Source organism: Poecilia reticulata, linkage group LG2 (assembly GCF_000633615.1).
Source record: "Poecilia reticulata strain Guanapo linkage group LG2, Guppy_female_1.0+MT, whole genome shotgun sequence".
NCBI classification, from domain to species: Eukaryota; Metazoa; Chordata; class Actinopteri; order Cyprinodontiformes; family Poeciliidae; genus Poecilia; species Poecilia reticulata.
In genome coordinates, this window is record NC_024332.1 from 37,725,583 (window position 1) to 37,749,670 (window position 24,088).

The 24,088-nt window shown below is 39.4% G+C and overlaps 1 protein-coding gene across 1 annotated transcript in view; it reads right to left on the reverse strand.

The window, feature by feature from the left end:
- Positions 1 to 1,001: 1,001 nt before the first annotated feature.
- nxph2a (neurexophilin 2a) overlaps positions 1,002 to 24,088 on the reverse strand; it is a 26,203-nt gene continuing 3,116 nt past the window's right edge. The window contains exon 3 of the mRNA XM_008403017.2: positions 1,002 to 4,912. Coding sequence (XP_008401239.1) covers positions 4,166 to 4,912 — 747 coding nt within the window. The 3' untranslated portion in view covers positions 1,002 to 4,165. The remainder of the gene's footprint in view (positions 4,913 to 24,088) is intronic.

A 24,088-nucleotide genomic window follows, 5' to 3' on the forward strand; every position in this document is an offset into this window, starting at 1 on the left:
TCTGTTTTTTTCCCCCCTTTGTTTTAGAACGGGGGTTTTCTAAGTGTGAAATGGTTGTCAAAGAGCAACAAAGCTAGCTTCCTCTCGGAGAGCGAATGAGCATCCCTCTCCCTCAAACTACATTATTGCTATTATTTCTGTAAACTTTTTGCTGGATGTTCCATTCATACATTTCACTGATGTGGGTTTACCTGCGTTAGCTCTGTGTAGCGGCACATGATGCAATGCCTCAATTCATACATTTACCTTGCTAAATGTATGAACTACTTTCTGCTGTGAACCCAGTTCATTTAGCCTCCTGGGGGAAAAAAACCGGAGGCTTGACAAACATACAAATCCCAGCTTTAAATAACAATGTCATACTTCTTCTTTTTTTTTTTTTTTTTTTACATTCTTTGGCCCACAGTATGTCTCCCCTCTCACTATAGCTTTAGGCACTAAAAATCTATCTATTTTATCTCTGGCAGTGGCTTGGCGCAGTTGGCCAAATGTTCAGTTACTTTTTGTGGCTTAGAACAAACTTTGCAATCGATGTCACTACACCTCCACGTGTTACTGGTATTTAAATGAAGCTATAAATTATGCAAACTCATTTTATGGTCTCACAAGTGTGCAGTCTAAACGCCAATACTGTGAGAGGTGAAGCATGAAAACAGAAATACATATCAGCATGGTTTTAAGGGATTTGGATGAGTGCAGCGGGGGAGCCTGGTGTGACTTGATGCTGAAGGAGTAGGTGCCTCATCCTGATCAGATAAGAGTAATGGAAGCGAATGAAAAGACCCCTGTCCCTGATGGCCACAGCAAAATGGATGTGCTCCCTGAGGTGTACCTCTGGTATCATCCACGCCTGTGGACACAGATTTATTGCCCATTAAAAAGCTACACCGAAATGTACCTCTTAAAAATGGTGTGTTTATCCTGTTGAGAAGGCCTTTCAGGAATGAAACGAGACAACTCTGAGCACCAACAGACCGGGGCAGACTCAGTGTGACAAGATGCTGGGGAGCCAATTTCTTAGAAGGTTTAATGCCATAAAGATTTCAAGTGATCGTCAACCATTAAATGTTAACAAAATGAACTTCCTGTGAAAATGAACATGTGCAATCACACTACACACTGACATTTGTTTTTACCCTATTTTACAGGAGAGATTTTTATGCAAGTTTACCCGAGCAGGTAATCAAAACGGGAACAATGTAAAACACAGAAATGGGGAAATAAAGCAATATGTAACAGTTGGCAATAATTTAAACATTTATGTACATGGTAATCATGATAAAACACCAGAAATGAGGAGGGGTACACATTGTGAAATATCCCTAAGGAAAACAACAGAAATAAACTGACATCATTTACTTTGAAGCCATAATTAAACACGTCTGGTTGTAGTTACAAATGGTACACAGCATCGACACGAGGAGTAAAACTAAAAATATCATTTCACTCTAGATTGACTCTGGTTTATCATACACCTCACCTCACCAACAAGGTGACAGGATCATTTACAGATGATGGGACCATGAAGTAGCATCGACTGAAATAATTGCAGTGTCATCTGTGGCACATGCCCTAACCTAAAACCCGGCATGTGTGCAAGCAATGCAATCTACGGCTTTCCGTGTGATGGTGCTTTTCAACGAAACCTTTTAAAACTGTCTGGGTGATTGCAATGTCAAAGCACATTACACCATGTACTGCTAAACTGCTTCTTTTCCACTTTAAGTCTGCCAGCTTAGGCTTGCTGTACATTTGGGAAAAAGCCAGATTTTCTTTCTTTATTTATTTTTTCAAATACATTCCCACTTCTTGAAGTCAGAGACAAGTTTTTTTTTTTTTTTTTTTTTACAACTTCTGCCCATTTTCCTTCTTTTTTCAGTCTCTCCTCTTGGTGAATAGAAATTCCCAGGCTAATTAAAGCCTATTAAAGACAGGTAATGTCAGGGCTGGTAGCAGGACCATGACAAAGTGCTGATAATTGTCTGCCAGACTCACTAAATCCACCTGTCCTGCAATTATTGCGTCCCCCTCCTCTCCTCTCCTGACACATTAATCCACTGCATGGCTCGCTCGGCAGGCTGCTGCCTCAAAGTGCATCCTGCAAACACAGATGTTGGATTTCAGACCGGTTTAGCACACACATGCCTTGGGATAATTGCGGCAATCAACACAGGAGACCTGAAATGCATAATAGTGCCTGGCAAAAGTATTTATACCCCTTGGAGTTTTCCACATTTTCTCACATTATTTGTGTATTTTATAGAGACTTTGAGTGAAGTAGCATCTTAAAAAAGCAGTGCGTAACTAACGTAGGAAAGAAACTGTATTTTGTTTTTAGAAAGAATTCTGAAAAGTACTGTCTGCATCTATATTTGGTCTCCTTTACTCCAATACCCCTAAAAAAAAATCCAGCACAACCAATTTGCTTCAGATGCTACATAAACTTAGGACAGACCAGTGGTAACATAGCAACTGGTTTCAGAGATCCACAGCTCAGGAGCGAGAATATGTTAAAAGCATTAAAACTATTAGTATTAGCATTCGGCTGAACGCTGGTGCAGCTGTGTGTGGGTTTTGCATGGATACTCTGGGTTCCTCCTGCAGTCTAAAACTATGCATATAAGGTTATTTGTTTGCTCTAAACTGCCCTCAGAAGTGAATGTGTGCATGCAGGGTTGCTTGACTTATTTATCTCTGTGTCTTTGTGTGATGGATTGACGACCACAAGCCCATTCCTGCCCCTTTAAGGTTAACCACATAAAGGAAAAGGATTTATTATTATTAGTTTAACAAATTTGGCCTTTATGGAGGAGCAATTAGAAGAAAGCCGTTTTTGAAATAAAACCTTAAGAGGTTCCATGCACAGTTTGACAGAAGCTCTTTAGGGTTATACAACAAAAAATATGCTGTGATCTACATGCAAAATGTCATCTTGACAGAAACCTAAATAACACTATTAAACAAGGTGGTGGCAACGCCATGCTGTGGGGAAGCGGCTCAGAGTTGACGGGAAGATGGCTGGAGATGAATATTGGGCAATGCTGAAAAAAACATGAGGCCTTGGGTGGAGGTTCACCTTCTAGAAGGACAAGTGAAATAAACATATAACCAGATCTAGAGTCAAATGACGTGGATCACAGCATATTCATGTTAGAAATCCTCAGTCAAGGTCCAGAAATGCTCTAAGCACATTCTAAGCACAGAAAAAACAATTCTAGATTTGCAAAGCTAGTAGACACTCCAAAAAACCTGCAGCTGGTGCTGCATTGAAAGAAGGTTCTAGAAGGAATTGATCCAAGGCTGCTGAATGTGGAAAACGTCAAGCAGTATGAGAATGTTTGCAGTGCATTATATGTATTACAAACCTCCAGAAATCTGTAAATCGATCTGTGTATTTTGTCATGTGTACACTGAAGTCATTTTGATCATATTTAATACATATATAAGAAATTTAGCAAAAGATGTTCCTAAATATTAATAATTACTCAAATCTTCGAGACACTTATTGAATCGTTTTGAAATAGGACTATCCTTTTTGAGTTTTCCAAATGCACAAATGGATATCCGCTCTAGTTCAAAGGCAAACTTTTTGTCCATTCTCTGTTTTTGTAATACAGTATCCTTACATAAACATTTCATTATTGTATGCCTTTTTAAATAACTGTTTTTTTAGATAATTTTTTTTAAAGATGAATCAAAATCTTGTCATATGTTAAATAATGACTATTTCAATTAGGTGACACGGTTTTTGGCTCCAGCACTGCCAGATTCCAGGTTTGCACTTTTAATTGGTGCAACATTTTGCCCATGGTCTAGCCTTAAAGAAAACATCTGGACAACACACTAATTACATCAGCCAACATGTGCTGTTGTGATGAGGATTTACGCAGGATTGGGAGCTAGCGCTGCCTTTTACTTTGTCAAACCCCTAAAACCAAGTCTCAAAAGACCAAACTGTCTGTGTTTTTTTCTTTTCTTTTCTGGATACAACTGCTATATTTACAGAGGTTTTATCCAAATATTTGAAGTGTGTTTGCCCTGATCGAGTTGACTTTCTTTCAGCAGACTCAGGTGTTCAGGGTTGTTTTGTGGACAGAGACTTTAGACTTTGACATTTACATCGGTTGGAGATGAAACCAAAGGCTGCTGCACGCTAAGAGCTAGGTCATCCTGTGGAGGAGTAAGGTGTGTCGCTGTGGTAGTTGTAGTCAGGGCATACCTTCTGCACCAGTTTATAGTCCACACTATAAAAGGCAATGTAGATGCATATGACTTTGAAGGGTTTTGAGCACAGCCATGACACGTGGCTCTGTGTGTGCTCCTGATAGCACACCTTGGACGGGTCAAAGCCGCACAGGGCGGTCTTCTTGTTGCGGTCCGTCTTCTCGTATTCAATGCGACAGTTGAACGACTTGGTGTCTTTGGTCTCCAGTGTCGACTGCTGGGCGATCTCGAACTCCACGACTTTGGAAGGCGGCACCAGGCTCACGGAGACGTTCCCCATTCCGGTGGAGTTGTGGCGGAAGTAAACGCTAAACGTGCCGTTTCCGTGGTCCACGATCTTTCCTGTGATCAGTAGGTTGAGCTTGACCGTCTTGATGTTCGAGTGGAAGTCCCCCCACCCAAACATCTTTTTGAACTTGCCAGTCTTCACGATGGGTCTGCGTTTAGTTCTGGCCTGTGCACCCTGAACATCTGTCTGGTTAGATAACCAGTCCCAAAAGTCCTCCATGTTCTGTAAATATGTCATTTCCCTCATGTTGCTCTTGAGCTCGGGGGAGCCCTTGGCAAACAAACGCAGGGGGTTGAGAATCCGTGGTCTCACCCCCGTGGGAGAAATCTTCTGTTCGTTATCACTGTCCCTCCACTCGATGAGTTCTGTGGCGCCTCCATGCACTTTCCTGCATGCGACCTTTACACAACACGAAAAAAGAGGTAGAGAGGAAAACAATTTTAAGTGAGATAAAAACCACTTCTAAGCATAACTTCACAAGAGTTTGTTACAGATTTAGAGGAAGCAATAACCAAACAATCTACCCAAATAATCCAGAATCAGTTTCTCATTAAATGTTACAGTTTTAATGTGCTGAAACAAAGATTTTTTTTTTTTTGCATCCTATATTGGATACAAATCTTAGTACTGCATGGCGACCCCTGACTTTCTTTGAGGGGATTACAACTTATATCTTTAACCCAAACTGATCAGTATAAGCAGAAGAGCCGTGACTGTAGGTTAAACCTCAGTAATATGTCATTATTTATAGCCATTTACCAGTCTCTGACATTAGTCTGACTTGTCACTAGTTGCCAGACTCGTCACTTTCGGTTGTCAAATGTTCAACATTTCAATGAGATCAAGGTCTAAGCTTTGCTTTGGCTATTTAAGGGCTTTCACTTTTTTTATTTAAGCCAATCTGTTGTGAATTTAACAGTATGATTTTGGTCATTCTCATGTTGAAGGATCCAGTTCTGCTTCAGCTTCATTTTTTCCCTGACACTCGGGTGCCCTAAGGGTCTCTTCTGGTCAGTTTTCAACTCATTTGTAAAAAGAACATTATCCCAGAAGTCTTGGTGTTTGTCTACTTTCTTTCTGGCAAACTTTAGTCTGGCCTCAATGTTTGTCCTGGGGAGCAAAGATTTTCTCCTTGCACACCTTGCCTAAAAGTTGAAGGTATAAAATATTTTTTTGTTTGTACAGGGATGTAGTTTCATGATATTTAAGGATTTTTGGACATTTCCTGTTGCGTCTTGTGGTGTGCTTCTGAGATGAAGCAGCTCGGATGAGGAGACATGTTTGCAGCTCTTGTGAATATGCTTCAATTGTGAGAATGAATATGGGATGCGGGACATTTTCCTCACTAAAAAGTGCATTTTATCACATTTTCCCCCAAAATGCAATGTCTTTTGTACACTGTACAAAAAGTACAGTATTTTTAAACCTGATATTAAAAAAATGTACATATAGCAAAAACTCAAGCCACTGTAGGGAGTCCAATTATATTCACATAATAGTGGGAACCATTCATTTTAATTTGTTTTATAATTTGCCTATTTGTTTCAGGGGACCGGAATTCACTCGTGTGTTGAATTTTCTCAAAAAAGTCCGACAGTATGTCTGTATAAATATGCTTTACATCCTGAGCCTTTGAGTCAAGATGTTTCAAGATGATTCAAGTCAGCCAGAATTTTGAATCTCGCACTAATGTCCGACACTAAAACACTCCTTTGTAGCGGCATCACAACATACACCAAGCATTGCGCTAATCCAGACACTGCAATGAACTGCGATCCCTCCTCGCATATCTCCAACCCTGTTCTTGCTTCGGGAGTGATTTCTGGTCCACTTCAGATAAAGCTGCAGTAATTCACAGCAATAGGCTTAGCTAGTTTTATTAGTAATTAGTAGTGCTCTCTCTCCCCAGGCCCTGTTGTAGGGATCACTGAGAGAAGCAGATGTTGAGAGCACACGGCAGCGGCTGTTTGAATCCTCACTGAAGACGCTGTGCACTACTCCCAGACTAATTATAATTTTGCTGTAAGCCTAACTGAAACACATGTGTACAAAGCTAACAAAGTAGGTCGTCTGGTTCAATTTGTTTTGTCGCAGTCACATTACAAACCTCTCCATCTGACACGTAATAGGGCCGCATGTTTTATAATTACAGCTTCTTTTAAATGCTCCTAATGTCCCAGGCTGCGGTGACACCTTAACGCCTAAAGGGGGGGGAAACGACTTGGCTATTTGGGTATGGAATGTGAAATCAATACGTCTGCTACAGACAGTGAGACTGGCCAATCCATCAGCCTGCACAATGCTTAATTAAGACAGTCGCTCCCTGTAAACACGGATGAATGAGGCAACTCTGTAATAATGTTCCTCTGCGTAGTTCACGACAGCCACAGCCGTTTAATCGACCAGCCACCAGTGGCAATATTCCCAGCGGATGCTCCTCTTTCAGTAATACCTCAAGTGAGCTCTGTTGTTAATTTGATTGGACTCTAACGACACCAAAATAACACTAACGCTCGGACGTGAAATCTGTGTACTCCCAACGGGAACCTTTCCTCACCCCTGCAAACAAAGCGGAGCGGTGACTCTCGTTTTCGCCAACAACGTCAAACTGTTTTATCCATTACGCAGTAAGCGTCATGCTGCGCTGCTCCAGAGGTGAAACTAAATTGTCTTTCGTTGTGAATCTCAGGTGAGCTTTGTCTTGGATAATTATAATGGAAATGAGAGAGGAGTTTTAAGTATGATGAGCAACTGGGGAAATTGCTGTGACAACAAGCGGATCAGCGCAGGGATATCTAATACTTAAATGCCTCGGGAGAGATGAAGCACGGGAAACTTGAAAGCGTCTGCCGAAAACACAGGCTTTGCTTTCTCTTCCTCTCTCACTTTCTCTGCTAACACCTTGTTCATTTAGGTGAGAGTGTCTGACGAAAAGAATACGAGTGTTTGTTAAAAAAAAAAAAAAAACGCGAGGCAAGGTCTGATGAAGGAGAATCTACAAAAGCTTAATTAAGATTTCTTAATCGGTGCAGGCGTGCTAGAGGCATTTCAGGGCGACTTGAAACAAGACATTATTATGATAATAACTGCAGACTTCATTTCAGCAGTACGAGGCAAAGAGGTGGTGGATATCTGTCTCTGTGGTTTGGTTTCTTTCTTTCCCTGTACGTCTAACGGAAACACAAGGAAACATGCATACCAGCAAAGGTTTTCTCTTTTGCATTCAATGTTGCACCGGAGCCACAAACGCATTGTGAATCCTTAGCAAACATTTCAAGGTAATATTTAGCATCAGGTGGCACGCACGTTAATTCTCTGTTAAAAAAAACAACAGATTCATCAGATGCACTCATCCCTGTCAAAACTGTACACAAACTTAAAATATAATGTAGAAAAATCAAGAGCTTTAAGATAATATTTATATCTGTTTTATTGTCCTGTTTTCTCTAGTCACATGAGGCCATTTTATGGCAACATTAAGTAACTTTAATAAACAAATTGACTCTGTGGTGAAATCCAGCTTTTACTATCTGCGTCTACTGACCAAACTTGAATCCTTTTTAAATCGACTTGGCCATTCACACATTTATTAGCTCTGGACTTGATTACTGTAATGGACTTTGTATTGGTGTCCCTCAGTCTTCCCTGGGACGACTTCAATGTGTCCACAACGCAACTGCCAGTCTTTTAACCAACACCTCCAGTCGCAAGACCATTTGTTTGATCCTGTTTCCATTGGCTTCCTGTCCATTTAAAATTGGTTTTAAAGTTTTATTGATTGTTTTTAAAGCCATGCCTCATTTCATTTATCTGAATTTTTAAGTTGCTTGGAAATCTCTCAGGCCATAAGATGAACTTTTATTAGATGTTCCAAGATCAAGGCTAAAGCACTGGGGTGACCGAGCTTTTTTAATGGCAGCACCCCGACTCTGGAACACCTATGAAGTTAGGGTCTGTCTCTTTAAGAACCTCCTCCCTTTTTCACACTCCCCCTTCAGCGTGTCATCACAACAATTGCGGGGCAGGAGTTCAGCTGCATGGGGACTTCAGCTTATACTAAGATTAAGATGAATTCTGACTAATTTTATCGTGTCCAGGTAGCACTAACTACAGTTGTGAATGTTGTAGGGATGTATTGAGGTCAGTTTTATTATCCTCGCAGTCAGAGGTTGACTAAAACAATTGTATTTGCATTAGTTTGACACCCACTGATATGACCTGACTATGGCAAACTTGGCTCAGACTCTTGCTTAAAAAACTAATTATAGACTGAAAACTGAGAATTGAGATTTTATTTGCTAGATCTGCAATCAGTGAAAGAAAATATATATATTAAAAAAAAGTAAATACTGTGCATAAGGACTAAGTGTGTGTAAGTTAATTTCACCCTTTGTTGCTGTTTACTTGTTGTTTTTGAGGTACTTAAAAAAAAGAATTGACTCAGACAAATGTCAGCAATGCTGATGTCTAACAAAGTAATGACTGACTGTTTACGATGCTACAAAAACATCAGTGGATCCACTGATTACTGAGCTGACAGCCCACTTTGTGATGTGACTTTGTATGTGCAGTGAGTAACTGCAATCCAATCATTTGGATGGATTTTAATGCTCTGTGTGAATTGTAATAAATTGTCATGCCTATTCACCTACTTCTTTCTGATCAGCCGGTATTGGACCAAAGTCCCAAATGAAGTCTCAGCTAGGTTTAGCAAACATATGTTTAAGTTCATGATATTAGGACAGAAAAGGCCTTCTTGTATCCCTCCCATACAAACATTTGGCATGAAGATACTGGTTGCTATGGAGACTTGGTTTGGAGCAGTTTCCTAACTGTGAGCTTAGGAAATTGTTTCATCTCAATCTTAATCTCCCCACTGAGTGAGTGTGGTGTGCAGCAAAAGCACGAGTCCTTGTACAGCCTCATGGCCCGTGGCTATGAGAAATGGGAAATGGGCCTCTGTGTCACGTTATATTTATACCACCGGGAGAGAGTAGGTCAGGGTCTGTTAATTAAGCATTTCTAGAAACTCTGAACAACTTAAGAAAGAATAATAAATAAAGAAACTCAGTTACCTTGGTTTTATAGGCACTGCTAGGTCTTTAAATAATTATGAATTCAGTTTCTTTTAACAAAAAACTTCCTGAATGTTAAAAGGGAGATGGGAGAAAAAAAACGGTTTTCTTGGTGTTACGAACCAAATTTGTTTTCTATAGCTAATTTGCACAGTCAGTGGGAAGTGGGCATCCCTCAGTGGTCTGAACTATAGAAGTAGTATAAGAAGAGATTTTCATATGCTAATGAGACCGAAGCTGGTATCTGATTCACAGCTTCTCAGTATTTACAAATTTTATTTTATAAACAGTGTGACATTTTAATAAGAAAATGCTTGAGATAGGCTTGGTACATTTCATAAGTTAGTTGCAATTATTGTGCATTTATGGTAATACGAAATTAACCACTGATGAGCTATGCTGAAAAGTACCAGGGCTTCAGTCTTCAATAGGTAAACCAAAAACAGAAAGTTCATTAATGGACTTTAACCAAAAGATGAAAATGCACATTAACAACCCGATAGCCAATTTGGATTTATTAATTTACAAAATGCTATTTCTTTAACTTTCAGAGAAAGTGGCATCTAGAGGAAACAAGAACAGAAACAGGAAAAAATGTGGAGCATTTGTACACATGCATATCTGAAAGGTGAAAAAAAATCTTCCTTTACATTCAAAGACGACTTTCAAAGCCAGGGACTCTCTTATTGTATTGGATGAAGAAAAATACACGTTTATTGCTCAATTCCAGTTGCATCTACAGGCTTTCATCTTCACAAGCACTTATTGTAGTAGGTCTATTTAAAATTATTTCATGTTGGTCAGAAGTGCATCCTCAGCTGAACAAGACTTTGTTAATGCAGCTTTGCTTTTAGAATATCTTCAAGATAATGCTTATACACAGTCTTTTAAAGTTCTCTCACTGTTTGCACTGAACAAAAATGGACAAGGCTGCATAAATCCTAACATAATTCTATGAAATGTGTATCATATTAAATGCTTAGAGAGTGCATATCACCTTTAAACATTTCTGCTGCATTTTCTGCGTTAGTAAGGCGTTTCTTACTGAATAAAAAAAGCAAATGCAGAATGTGTTTTTGATCAATTCGACAGCTGTTTTGTGCTCGCTTTTGATTTGTTTTGTTAAATTTGAAAGCTGTTCTGTTCACGTTTGATTTAGAGACTTGAGCACTAAAATTCACACAGTTGCCTGAGCACCAAAGATCCGCACAGCGAGTCGGGATGAATCAGCTCTGACGTTTGTCTGTAATAAGCATTAAGGAGCTGGCTGCCTGTTTGTCCCGTGGGTAGACATATCTTTTAGAGCCCTGACATAAAGGTAATTGCCACAGCGACCAGAACTAGCCTCTAGAAAGTTATTAAGAGGCCAGTGACATCTGGCCTCTGCATCATGTGAAAAGATGCCATTAATGTGTATTTGCAACAAGAAACTGGCTGCATTGCGCTTGGCTGTGACGGGTGTAGGCCCACGGCTATGGGAGAAGCGGTGGTGCTGCTTGTGATGGCAGCCACGAAAATGTGTGGCCCAGTTTATCAGTCTGGCCTGTGATTGGTATGCAAGAAACTGTTTTTGTTTAATTAAGATGCTGCCTCTGTAACAAAAATAATCAGTTAGAATTTTTCATACTGGATTTTTTTTCCCCCCCGCACATAAGGCGGGGGATACGTGTCTAGGGGAAATTGGTTTCAGGAATTTCTCACAATAAACAAAATGGGCAATTAACCTGCTCATCAGTGCAAGCACAGTAGTCCCAATCATGCTCCCCGCTGTTCTTCATGGATTGATCTGTGCAAATTGACCTCACTTAGGTAGTGCAATTCATTTCTCTGCTAATTTTCTGTGTCCAAAGCTTCATTAACTTGATGTGTTTCTGCGTTGTAAAAATCTGGACACTTCGGTAAAACTGCACCACCTTCACCATCGCCTGTGGTAATACCCTTTCCAACACCACCCAAACACAACACCTGTCAGCTGCTCAGGACGGTGCTGTTAGCATCAGGCCACAGATTGACTGCAGCATCTTGCTTTTCAAGCAGCCGACATGACAAACGGCTCAGCTGACATTAAAACCACCACAATCTCCCACCTGCCCACAGACCTTCCCGTGCCATCTTCTTCCTGATGTTACGGGGCATATAATTTGTAATGATTCACATCCAGAGCTGGTTCCAGCAGAGGAGGCCCCTGAGGCGCTTTGGGAGCACTGAGCAAAGAGCCTCCACCCCGCCGAAGAATAGATTGGCGCTCTGATCGCTGGAACAGCCTCACGCTCCAGAGCCATCACTTTTAATCAGAGGCCGGCCGGGGAAATACATGGCAGGTGCTTCAGCACTGTGGTGGAGCGCAGCAGCAAATCCACACCGGGGGGCGCCTTACCAATCACAGACGGCTACCGTCGGCGAGTGCGTGAGCATGCACCATATCTGCTGCCCCCCAGTATGATCCGTCAGGCCATTACCACCTGACCTCTGAGCTTAGTGTCTTCACTCAACCTATACATCCTAATTCGTACTGATATGCGATCAATTTGAGATCAATATTGTAATGTTAAATCAGACTTGATTTGTTTACATCTGATCTGTGTCTAACTTGTGTAAAATATCAGCTTTAGCCTTAGGTACTGCCAGATTTTATGGCTGTTTAGGTTCCCTGCTGACCCAAAAGAAAAATGAAATCAATTAGGACAGTTTTAGAAATGTTATGTACATATTAGTAAAACCTTAATAGTTTATAAATTACATTAAGACTTGGTATTGAAAGGGCAAATGTTATATTTTATAACCTAAATATTTGAAGTATAAGACAAAAGTGGTGTTTCCATAAAGTTTATTAACCCTCCTGTTGTCCTCGGGTCAAAATGACCGAGATTTGTATGTGTTTTCCCTGTACACTGAAAACACATACAGGAGGACAACAGGAGGGTTTTAAGTAGGAACATATTTTTATTACATGGTAAATCAATAAATCAATCTCATAACATCCCCCCTGCATGTCTAGCCATAATAATGAGAATGAGAAAGCATTTAACTGTACATCCAAAACTGTCGTGTTTGGATGTAAAGTTAAACAATATGTACTGGGTATACTAATTTCAACTGGACATTGAGCATGAGATAAGTGTGATAAATGTTCAGAATAACATATGTTATACTTTGGACACACTAATATAAAATAAACCATTGCAGTGATATTTATTTGGACTTCTGCCCTGACACGTTTGCACAGATCAGACTAGGGCTGTTGTAAATGATTATTTTAGTAATCGAGTAATCTATAGATTTTTCTTACGATTAATCGAGTAATCGGATAAAAACAATTATGAAATAAAATATTGGTAAATMTTCCATAACACCAGTGTTACTATCGGATATCAACATCAGTCTATTTTTTCCACATTTGAGCTTCCCTACCAGTTACTTTTTTGTAGACCGGGGGAGCAATACGGGATATTTACGGCTCCTCCGTTCAGAAACTCATCTACCAGCCATGTTCCGCCTCCCGTTTGTTCAGACCGGGATGATATAAGTTTACTGTGCGGTTCGTCGGTAAAGCTGCTCTTACCCTGTAAGCATCAACCCTCAGCCGCCCGCCGTGTTCAGTCTCTCCGCTCACCTGTATGAATCCTCCTCAGCTTCTTCCCGCCGTTCAACCAGCAGCTCCGGAGCAGAAAGGCTGCCGAACTCCCGGCATCGCGCCGGTCATTTTAAGGATGTTTATTGGTCCCACAAAAACGATGAAAACCCGGAATTATCACCAATCAGTAAAATCCCCGCGGGCCGAACTTGAAGATTGGATGTTATGCTGCTAACACGTAGTTTCCGTCAACAACTCAGAGGCGGAAGTCAGAGCTCCGCGCAACGCAAATAATGTTCCGGCTGAAACACGGTGCGCTAAATGATAAAACATAAATTAACGAAGCTTCGAGGCAGGTCAATTTTCCTCAAGGAATTTTAATAATCGAGGTACTCGAATCACTCGAGGAATCGTTTCAGCTCTAGATCAGACTATCAATGCTGGTCAGAACAGGAGCATCTGTATGCTGTCGGGACTTTAACGACTTCACAGTTTCAGTCAAGCAGACTGGGTTTCCAACAGCCCTTTACAATCCTTCTGGTGGGTGCTGGTTCATCAGGTCTTCACAGTACTACTCTCAGAACATATTTTGTCATACTGTCACTTTAAGTCATTAATTTGTAACTGTAAAAATAGTTGTGTTAAATGCAGCATGCAAAAGTGACAAAGAACGGACAATATAAAAATATATTACACATATAAAATATAATCCATTCTGCTTAGGGCCTTAATAAGCCAGCTCTATGACAACTACCATGTAACGTGTTGTAAATGTAGATGAGAGGGGTATAATTTAATACAAAACAGTGATGTGATCAAAAATAAAGTAGAAAGAAAAATGATGTGTATGTTGACTTAAAAAAAATAACTGCACATATGGTTTTGCTTGATTGTGGAGATTTTGTGTCCAAGTAAATTTAGACACACAAAACTATTAAGAACATCATCCAGAACCTAGCAGCTCATCTGGGGTTTGAGAAATAGCCCCAAACCAAAAGTACAAAGCCCTTAAAAGGCAAAACATCCACTGCTAATAGGTACCTGTAATTCAAATAGTGCCTTATTAGAGCACCCTACTTTTTGTATTCAGTCATATGCTCCTTTTCAACCAAAGTGTTTGTCTCAGGAATAAAAATGGACTGTACACACCAGGCAGTCCAGACTGGCTTTATTTGTGGTTCCCAGTGACGCTACATGTTCCTTTCTGAGCAGCTACGCCTCACTCCACCTTCAACAATCTCTTGAAGACTCGTTTTTGTAAAGAGTGCCACCTCTCCTAACACCTGAAACACAGCAGATCATGCCTCACCTTTCTATTCTTACACCTCCTTCTCAACCTTAATCAACATTTAAATGAATTTTGCACCTAATGCCAACTTTATTGAAATTCCTTATTCTTTTCTTCACTGAGACTTAAACGTTGGTTTTCACCAGTACATCCTGGAAAAGACAATGCATAAAATATAAAACTAGAGACTGGAGGCTTTATTATTGTAGTTTGTTTTTCAGAAAGTAAGGGTTAACAATGTCCTTTAAAAATGGATTATTTTGACATGTCACCTATCTTAAGCTGTTTTACAGATGGTGTTTAAAAGTGTAAACATTATTGCATTTTAGAGCCACAATAAAAAAATATCTCAGGACTATAAAACAGAAGTAAACTACAAAATGGTCTTTCCATTGCTTTTCCTGTTATTTAAGGGCACAAAAAGGGCTATGAAGCCAAGTGTGTCTAATATTGAAACACACGACCATATCAACATTATCATATCCTAAAAAATGTAACAGTAGGCCATAGTTATTGTTTTCCTGTGTTTCCCCCTCTTGCTTCCACAAAGTACCATGAAATCTCTGGGTAAGTTGCCCATCAAATCATTTGTTCAAGTGTACACATCGAATATGAAGACTTTGAAACCACTAAGTTTTTCTTTGGAAACCGTTGTGTTATGCATCCGTCCCCAAGTCTGATTTTCTGCACATAAAGTCGTCGACTACGTTACACGTTCAGCATTGTTCCCTCCTGCCGTGTGCTGACTTTATGTTTTTTTCTTTTACTTATTTCTCGAATATAAGTGTCGAGAGCTGCATGTCTGAACACAACAGAAAGGAAAAGTTGTAAAAAATGACAATATGCGCCCTTTAAAAATTGAGTCAACCATCAACATGAGCAAGCAGGCCTGAGCAAAATTCTGTTTCTGTATCTTCCAGAGTTATTGATCTCACTCTCTTCTGAAAAGGTTGTCAGGTTCACATTCTTTATCGAGGCCTTCTGTATGCTTATTTTGTTCTCAAGTTTTAAATTTAAAAAGTACGTACGCTCCGGCTGAGTTATTCTGGTGTCAAAAAGTGTATTCAAGCAGCATTTTCTGCAGAGGGCTTTTTGTGCCCTCCTGTTGTCACTCAAGGCTGTTCTGTGATTAGCATAAATTACAGCATGTAACTTAACCCTCCTCTGGCTACCATAAATCTTAAAACGTGAGTCATTAGTCATGTTTACAGTGTCAGTGCAGCTCTGCTCTAGCTCAATCACAGAATTCAGTATTTTTCTTCTGCGTCAGAGCAGTCTGACTCAAACGATGCCAAGCCTCATCTCATTTGGACATTGACAAACTTGACTGCTCCAATGGGTGTCGACTTCATACTGAAGCATTCTGTATCATTAGAGAGCCACTCCCTTCAAGAAGCGATGCACTAAACGCAACAAATTGCTCACAGTTTCTCTGAATACGCTGCATGCATAGGCTTGTGGAAACTCTCACCACTGTTCAATAATAAAGAGCTTAACAGTACAGCAGGTGTTTTTTGCTTCTTTGTGACCCTGTCACATTAATTTGTATGCATCTTGGGCTTCCGCAGTAAACAAAGATACTCATTACTCGGTAAATAATGCTCAAGCATCATCTTTACAATGCATCTGATGCTGCAGCATGAATGCAGTTATATTCAGTAAATTAAAATATGTGTTTTGAGACTGCTTTGGTCAGATTAAATGTAAATTTGAAAATGAAGGAGCTAAAACACACTTGCAAGATGCCGAGACTTGAGATCAGATTTGTTCAGTTGTGCTAGTAAATTCACATAATGTCTAAATTCTAATTCTAATAGAAAAATTGTTCAAGGAAACTTTCTAACACCAGGTGCTAAGAACTAAAACTGCTTCTGTTGTCAGTGCTTTCATCATATTCCCCACACCGTAACTAACTGATGTTTAGCTGGAGTGAAAGAGACAGGTGACATAAATAAAACGGCACCAAATGAGTGAGCGAGTGAGAAGAGACAGGGAGGGGGCGCTGCAGTGAAGGTGTGCGTGTGTGTGTGTGTGTGTGTGTGTGTGTGTCAACCGGCTCTCGGGAAACAGAAAGGGTGAGAAAGCACAGCTGATATGAGTTTATTGATGTTGCAGAAAATGAGTTTTGAAACTGCTGGCAAATGCAAACACAATTTCAAAACTGTAATGAAATTCTGTCATTTTGTTGTACAGATGTTACGTTGCAGTCAAAATATTAAAATATTCTAAACGAGAAGGAAGAGACGGTAATTTCACTACCGTAATGGTGTTGTAGTGATATTAACTTTGTCAAATTCTATTATTGTTGTAAACCAGCCGATATTATTGAATCCTTAAAAATCAATCTAAAGAATTAATTCTTTAACTTTCGACTGAGGGATTTTCATGATACACTAACAGAAGAATTAGGGAAACTTCTGTGTTTGTATCAGGAGAGTCTATGTAGAGCAAATGCAAAGATTATTTAGCACTTGAACTTGAAAGATTGATGAGAGCTAATCACTAATATAATCAGAAATTACATCTATTTTTAATTAAACAATCAATCCTCATTAATGATTATTTAAGAAAATGAAACATTCGCTGCCACCAAACAAAGATAAACAATGCTAATTAACTGACTAAATAACCTATGCAATAATTATTAAAAGGGTAACATTTTCAAGCCTTGAAATTAAATTGGTAATCTAATGAATAAAGAAATGTATTTTTCCGGCTCTCTAACGTCCAGCTCCATTCCCAGAGGGCCGGCGTCTCTCTGCTCCAACTCATCTGATTCGAATGATCCAAGTATCTTCTCTGCATGTCAAAGTTCTACAAAGATCTGCAAATGAACCATGATTTGATTCAGGTGTGTAGAACAAGGGAAAGAACTCAAACATGCAGGCACTGACCCTTGAGGCTTGACTTTGGACACCTTTGCCCCAAGGAAAGTGATTTTATGGCCTAGTTCTAAGTTTTAATCTACACTTTAACGAAAGGTAGGAAAAATAATGTATTTGATCTTCAGAACTAAGTTGGACTTTTCAAACTTTCAGAACCGAATAACAGCTACATTAGGGAAAACTTTTCTTTGGTCCAAATCAAGCTCTTACATGCTGAATCTCTGCAGGTGTGCGGTTTTAAATCACATTCGTCTTCCTGTTTGGTTGACAAAGAAGTTGTCACACAAAATGCTGTTTAAAATGGCTGGAAAGAGTTCTCAATACAACCAAAGGAAACTCCCTTATGTAACTAGAGGATTTTTCACAGTAAAACTGGAGGAAATCAAAACATAACCATGCAGAAATGTGTATTATTGGCTTATCAGAACAGCCGATGATGAAGCACATCAAACCAGTTCCAAAGTCTTAAAACTGGCTTCCAGGGTCTCAGAAAAAATTTATATCAGTTTATAAAGCACTGAATGGGTTAGCGCTGAAATATATTGAGGACCTGTTGTTGTTGTATCAAACTTCCAGACCATGCAGGTGTTCTGGTTCTAGTTTGCTCTGAATCTGCAAAATCAGAACCGAACGTGGAGAAGCACCATTTATTTTATGCTCCATAAAAGCATATTATAGGTTTCCAGAATAAACCTCTGGGAACTTAAAAAAAATAATGAAAACACTGAATAATTATCCCATTTGCTTAGAGTTGCCTTTAATGATATCTGGGATCCTGACTAATTCTAGTCTTTATTCTAATATTTCTGATGATTTTGATGTAAGCATTTGAGAAAATGCAATGTGCATTGTTACGTGAAGCCATGTGTTTATGTGTGCACTATGATGTTTTAGTGCCTAGTCACTTTTAGTTTTACTTTTGATCTGCACAATAAATGTATATTTATTAATTTTGCAATGCAATATTTGTCAAGATTTCAGCAAATTTGTCACTGCATCTAGATCGTAAATACATTTCTACAAAACTAATTTAAATCAAAACTTTTTACAGGCATTCACAACTATGCTATTTAAAAAAAACCATACCTATGCTGATGATGTAAGTAATCCAGCTTAATGACAACTGACTACAATTTTAATTATAACACACTTTTAAGATATTCTGCTTCACGTCCATTTGTGAATTAACTGCGAAAGGCCCTGGGGGTGAAAATGAGATGTTACCCAGCGTTGCTCAGTGTTGGAAATTTAAATGTGGCGACGCTGTCGGATGTTGGGGAAGTGTTAACGAAGATCCTGGCAGGAGAGGAGGAGTCGGTGAGCGGCGCGTCTGAGAAGAGAGCCTCCAGGTAATCTGGATACTCGCCGTTATCTCGGCACTTGTCACATGCGACAGTTGCAAAGCCCTCGACACTTCACTTTCAGGCAGCCGTTACCTTTCAGTGCATCATCACTTTCATAATCCCCTTACATGGTCAGAGCACTAAACTCTGTGTGTAGGCTCCTGACACCTGCCGCACACCCCTGGATTCCTGATAGCAGGGATTGAAGGGGATAATACCGCAAAGCATTTAGGACTCGGTGTAATTATCTCTTGACCAGTTTTAACACCTTGCAACAATAGTAAAGGCACTTGTAAATCTTTGTAGTTAATACGAGAGGAGGAAGTGTGTTTTTATTGTTTGTTACTTCTTTGGTTTTCAGATTTCAGCCGTCTGAGCGTTTCTTATTCGTGTTTCTGTGACAACTACCGTTTATCGTTTTCGCTCCTTTCAAAACTGTGCCGAAAATGATAACAGTTTTTAATGAAAGAAAAAAAGAAAGAGAGAAAAAAAAAATAGGGGGCCGTTTTGCTTGATTTGCTCGAACGTAACATCCGCTAAATTTGACAGAGCAAATGTTTCCATTCTCAAAGCTGACTGCGCCGCGTCTGATTTCACAGAAAACAGCTCCCTTTGAAGAAGAAACAGGAGCTGGCAAGACGCTGCCTCCTTTCTCTCCGAGACGCTCTGAAGACAGGTACATCACAAGAAATACACAAAGACACTGGGAAGCTGACAGGGCTTTGTTAGGGCTGAAAATGACAAGCCGCAAAAAGAAAGGCCTCAAAAGCTTAGCGGCAGCAGGAAATGCAAAAGTGGGAATAATCAGAGGGGGAGATTTATTGTACTTATTCTGAAGCTGTCACACCTTGCCTTTTTACAGGGAAGCCATGCACTTTTTAATTAAAGAGGTCAATCATTTTCCTGAGCTCTGACATGTGGTGTGATTGCCTGCTACAGGACTGAAGCGGGTGGTAATTAAAAACTACACGTCAGACAGTAAAAAGGAGAAACCGTTTGCTTGTTTGAGTCACAATAAGTGAGAGAACGGTTATAAATGAAAGAATGGATTTTGACAAAACTGGTCCAGATTCCAACTTTCCACACTTTTTTTCCACACCTCTATTCTGTAACTATTTGGGGCCGAGTTAAAACATCTAACAGATAAGTTCTGGAAGAGATTGGAGTCAAATTTCTATAAATTTTTATGAAATTCAGAAAACTACTAATCTCCTAAGCTTTCATAGTTTCATACAACTTTCTTCTGATGAGCAAAATGGTTTTAAAGCAAGCCACCGCAGAAATCATAGCAGGGCAGGCTGTTCTATTATGCTGACGATCAGGAAGCACATATTTTCATTTAAAGGAACCCAGACTGAAATACATCGTCACTAACAATAAAAAAGCTAACTGATTTTACTTTTTTTTATCTTTCAGGCAAAACAATAACTTAAAGAAAGAAAATATGTGAACCCAGATGCAGGTTTGCTAGGCCTGAACAGGTTAGTACTTTTATAATATCTTGTTTTCTTAGTCTTGTGTTTATCTTGACTTTAGTTTTGTTTTAGATAATCTTTTAAATCTAAGTACATCATACTCTGTTTTTATGTCAGTCCTTGATATGATTTCACATTATGAGCCTTGCTAAATGATTCATATCCACTGAAAATTTTGATCGTTCTAAACCGTCTATGTTTTCTTAAAATTTAAGTGATAGACCAAAACAAACTATTGCATAATTGTGAAGTGGAAGGAAATTGTGCAATATTTTTTACAAATCCAAATCTAAAAAGTGCTCTGTTTACCTTGTAGATGCAACTTTCACTTGGATTTCAGCTGCAAACCTTTATGTTTCCACCATATTTAGAAATCTTCTGACAGAAATTCTTCTTAACAAAACTGTTCAAGTTGAGACTCGATGGAGCTCATCTGTGAATTTTTACCAATGCTTTTCTTTTGGTTTTTGCTCTGGGCTTTGACTAGGTCATTCTAAGACATGTGCTTTGATCTAAATCCTTCTAATGTAGGTTTTACTTTATGTTGCTGTCCTGTTAGAATTGCAATGCATTTATTTAATCTGTTCCAACCAGCTTCACTGTCTGCTGAAGAAAAACACCCCCACAGAATGATGCCGCCACCACCATAATTTCATGGTAGGGATGGCATGTTCATGGTGTTAATTTTCTACAATGCATTGCACAATGTATCTACCAGAAAGTTGTTATCTGACTAGATACTGTTCATAGCAAACTGCAAAGGGGATGCTTTTTTTTTTCAGCCTAACTTCTAAATGCAGTTAATTGCATTTAGAAGTTAGTCTGGCATCTAAAAAGGATGCCACCTTTTTAGATTTTTATTTGGAAAGAAAAAAAGGAAAATCTTTTATTTTTCTTCCCCTTTCAAATTATGCACTACTTTGTTTGGGTCACATAAATGATAAAGGTATACAATGTAAATGAGTAAAATGAAAATTGTATTTTGTTGCAGCCCGGCTGAAAAAATAAAAACTAAAAACTCAGTCAACAGTCTGTTAAACAGCAGTAGTTCCACATCAGAACATCCTGCCTGTTTTTGATATTGCAGAGCTGTAATGACGGAGCCATAAGGTAGCAGAAGCTCCCGGTTTAACTTGCCCGAGGCTGCACAACGGCTATAAAAATTCATAGCTTTGGACCTAGATCACAAATCTCAACAACACATTTAACATAATGTTTCCTGCACCAGGAACACCAGCTCATATATGGCTCAAACAAAGAATCATCTGCATTTCAGTTCATCCCGAATAGGGGTCAACGACACGCCTTAAAATTTTTGCCAGGGTATTTTGTGACTTTTATTGTGATGGTGATAAAATAAATTAAAATTCATGACAGGACTTTTAGTCAGAGCCTCGTAAAATCAAACACTGCTCTAACAATAAAGCTTTCCAGTTATATTATATCATGTTATATTTATACAGCAGTGAACCATTTCATTCAATCAGAGCTTGCAAACATCCCTAGTTAGAGATCAAGAAGACTAATTATTCATCAGAATACAGGTTTTCTTTTTTTTTTACGATAACGATAAATGACACAATTATTCATCAGAATACAGGTTTTCTTTTTTTTTAACGATAACGATAAATGACACAATAATCCCCAGACGGCTCTCATCAAAAGAGCAGCAGCTACAAAAATAATCATTGTCTTAATAACTGTTTGGCTCAAGTCTTTAATGGGCCTTCCAGTTTCCAGATTAGCGTTTTTGTCAGCGCAAAGGGCAATTGTGTCACAGCGATCAATCATTCAGAGCTTCTGTCTCTTCATTCGGAGACCTTTAGCGAGGATTCATCGCCGCGCTGGTTGTAAATGAGGATGGAGAAAGGAACAGCTTGCAGGGATCCATACAGTAAAAGCGCAACCTGTTGTGGCTGCGGGCTGCATTTGAGGGATTTAAGCTTCCCAAACGACAACCTTTTCCCTCACAGAGGTGATGAGCAACATGCGGGCCGAGGACGGCAAATGCCACAGACGGGTATTGTTTATGAGGGATTATCAAGTCAAGCCTTCTGGCTGGAAAGATTGTGACCCCAATATGTGCACAGATACACATCAGCACCATGTAAGCTCCGAAATGATTCCTGGAAGGCTGCGCATGCATACATGCCCTCTTCAACTCCGTCAAATCCATGTTTTAATCACTTCCACAGAAATTTTCACTGGCCTCGCCTTGCCTCGTTTTCGCTCACATTTTTTCTCTCTCTCCACCCAATTTCTCTGGTGGCTTTTTGAAGACTTAAGTTCTTCTCATTTTTCCCCCTCCCCGCTCTCTTTCTTACAAGGCAAATCCTGGGAGAGGTTGATGTGAAGACCAGGCAGAGCAGGGATGTGAAGAATATAAACACATTTTTTTTTATTGTCCAGGGGGAGGAAGGGGGGCTGTGTGTAGTGCAAGTGTGCAAAAGGGTTGGGCGGTGGGGTCTGTAAAAGAGACGAGGACCTTATCACAGCCCAGCAGCTCTGTAATTCGCCACCATGATAAAGTGGCAGCGCGGAAAACCTTACAAGGCTGGCACAATCCAAAGACGGATTAGGTTTTTCTGACATAAGCTTCCTGAAAAACTAATCAATCAGCCTGTGCAGCATTATCAGGAGCGTGAGATTAAAGAGCTGCTCCTAATCCCCCCAACTGTACATTTTATTACACTTCCCAGTGTTAAGTTGCCTTTAAATATACAGTAAATAAATAATAAAACCAAACCTAATTGAGCATGGGCAAGGGAAAGAGGGTTAAAAGGTCCTTAGAGAGGGAATTTGTGTTTTGTTACGAAGACATGGATAAAAGTGTTGTCCTTGCTGGAGCCGACTCTGACTTTGACAGGAGCGTCGCTCTCTCTGCCGCTGCAGAGAAAATAAGGAGCACAAACTGCTTTTATTTAAATAAACTAGTGGCAAATACTACATTAGGTTCAAATGCTGTCCTCCTTCATCTCCTGACGGAGAGATAAATCATCAAACAGCCAGGGGCATTTTTGACATGGCTCAGTACCCAGGGTGCCACTCTGTCAGGGGGCAGCATTAACACACTGAAATGGACTTTTGATTCACCATGATCACTTTACCATTTTATTTTTATTTATATTCTTTAGTTATGCATTTCTGTAACATGTCCACTTTGTCATTGAAATCTAAAATACCGGTTTGCGTAATTCTACACTACTTAATATGTTTTTCTCTTAATGCCTGAAATTATTAAGTTTTATAGGAAACTAAATAATGTAATTTTTCAATAAAACAGATTCTAAATTAAGTAGATTAATGTGAAAATAGTGCATAAAATAGAAAGATTTACATATTTCGTTTTGATTAAGTTTAACTTTCACATAATTGTGTAAAACTCTCACATGGCAGCATGATAATCAGTGTGTTGAAATTACATTAACAGGCGTGAATCTTATGCAACTATGCAGTCTTGCAGTTTGAGGAGACTGTCGCAACAATAATCTGCAAGGGGTTAAAAATCTAATTTAAGATTCATAAAAACATTGATTGATTTGTGAAAACAACAACAAAAAAAAAGCAGTTTTAATTTAATTAATACATTTTTTTTTTTTTGCATTAACGTAACGGCGATTGAGACAAGCACGAGAAGCATGAAAACCCTAAAAGGTTAAAGGGTGCAGAAGAAAGGGGCTCGCCCGGGGCCAATTACTGCACGAGCTGCTGCCACTGCATGGAACACACGTAGATAGATAAATAAATAAATAAAAGCTCACAACTACTGCCAAAAGCTTTGAGAAATCACTTGTAATCCCTTAAATCACTGCACATCAAAGTTCGACGGAAGAACCGCAGGCATGTCACAGTTCCGAAAACAAAACGCATCCAGGCTCGTTTCCTCACTCTGATCTAACCTCATTTATTTACTTTTTAAACACAGACGTGTATAT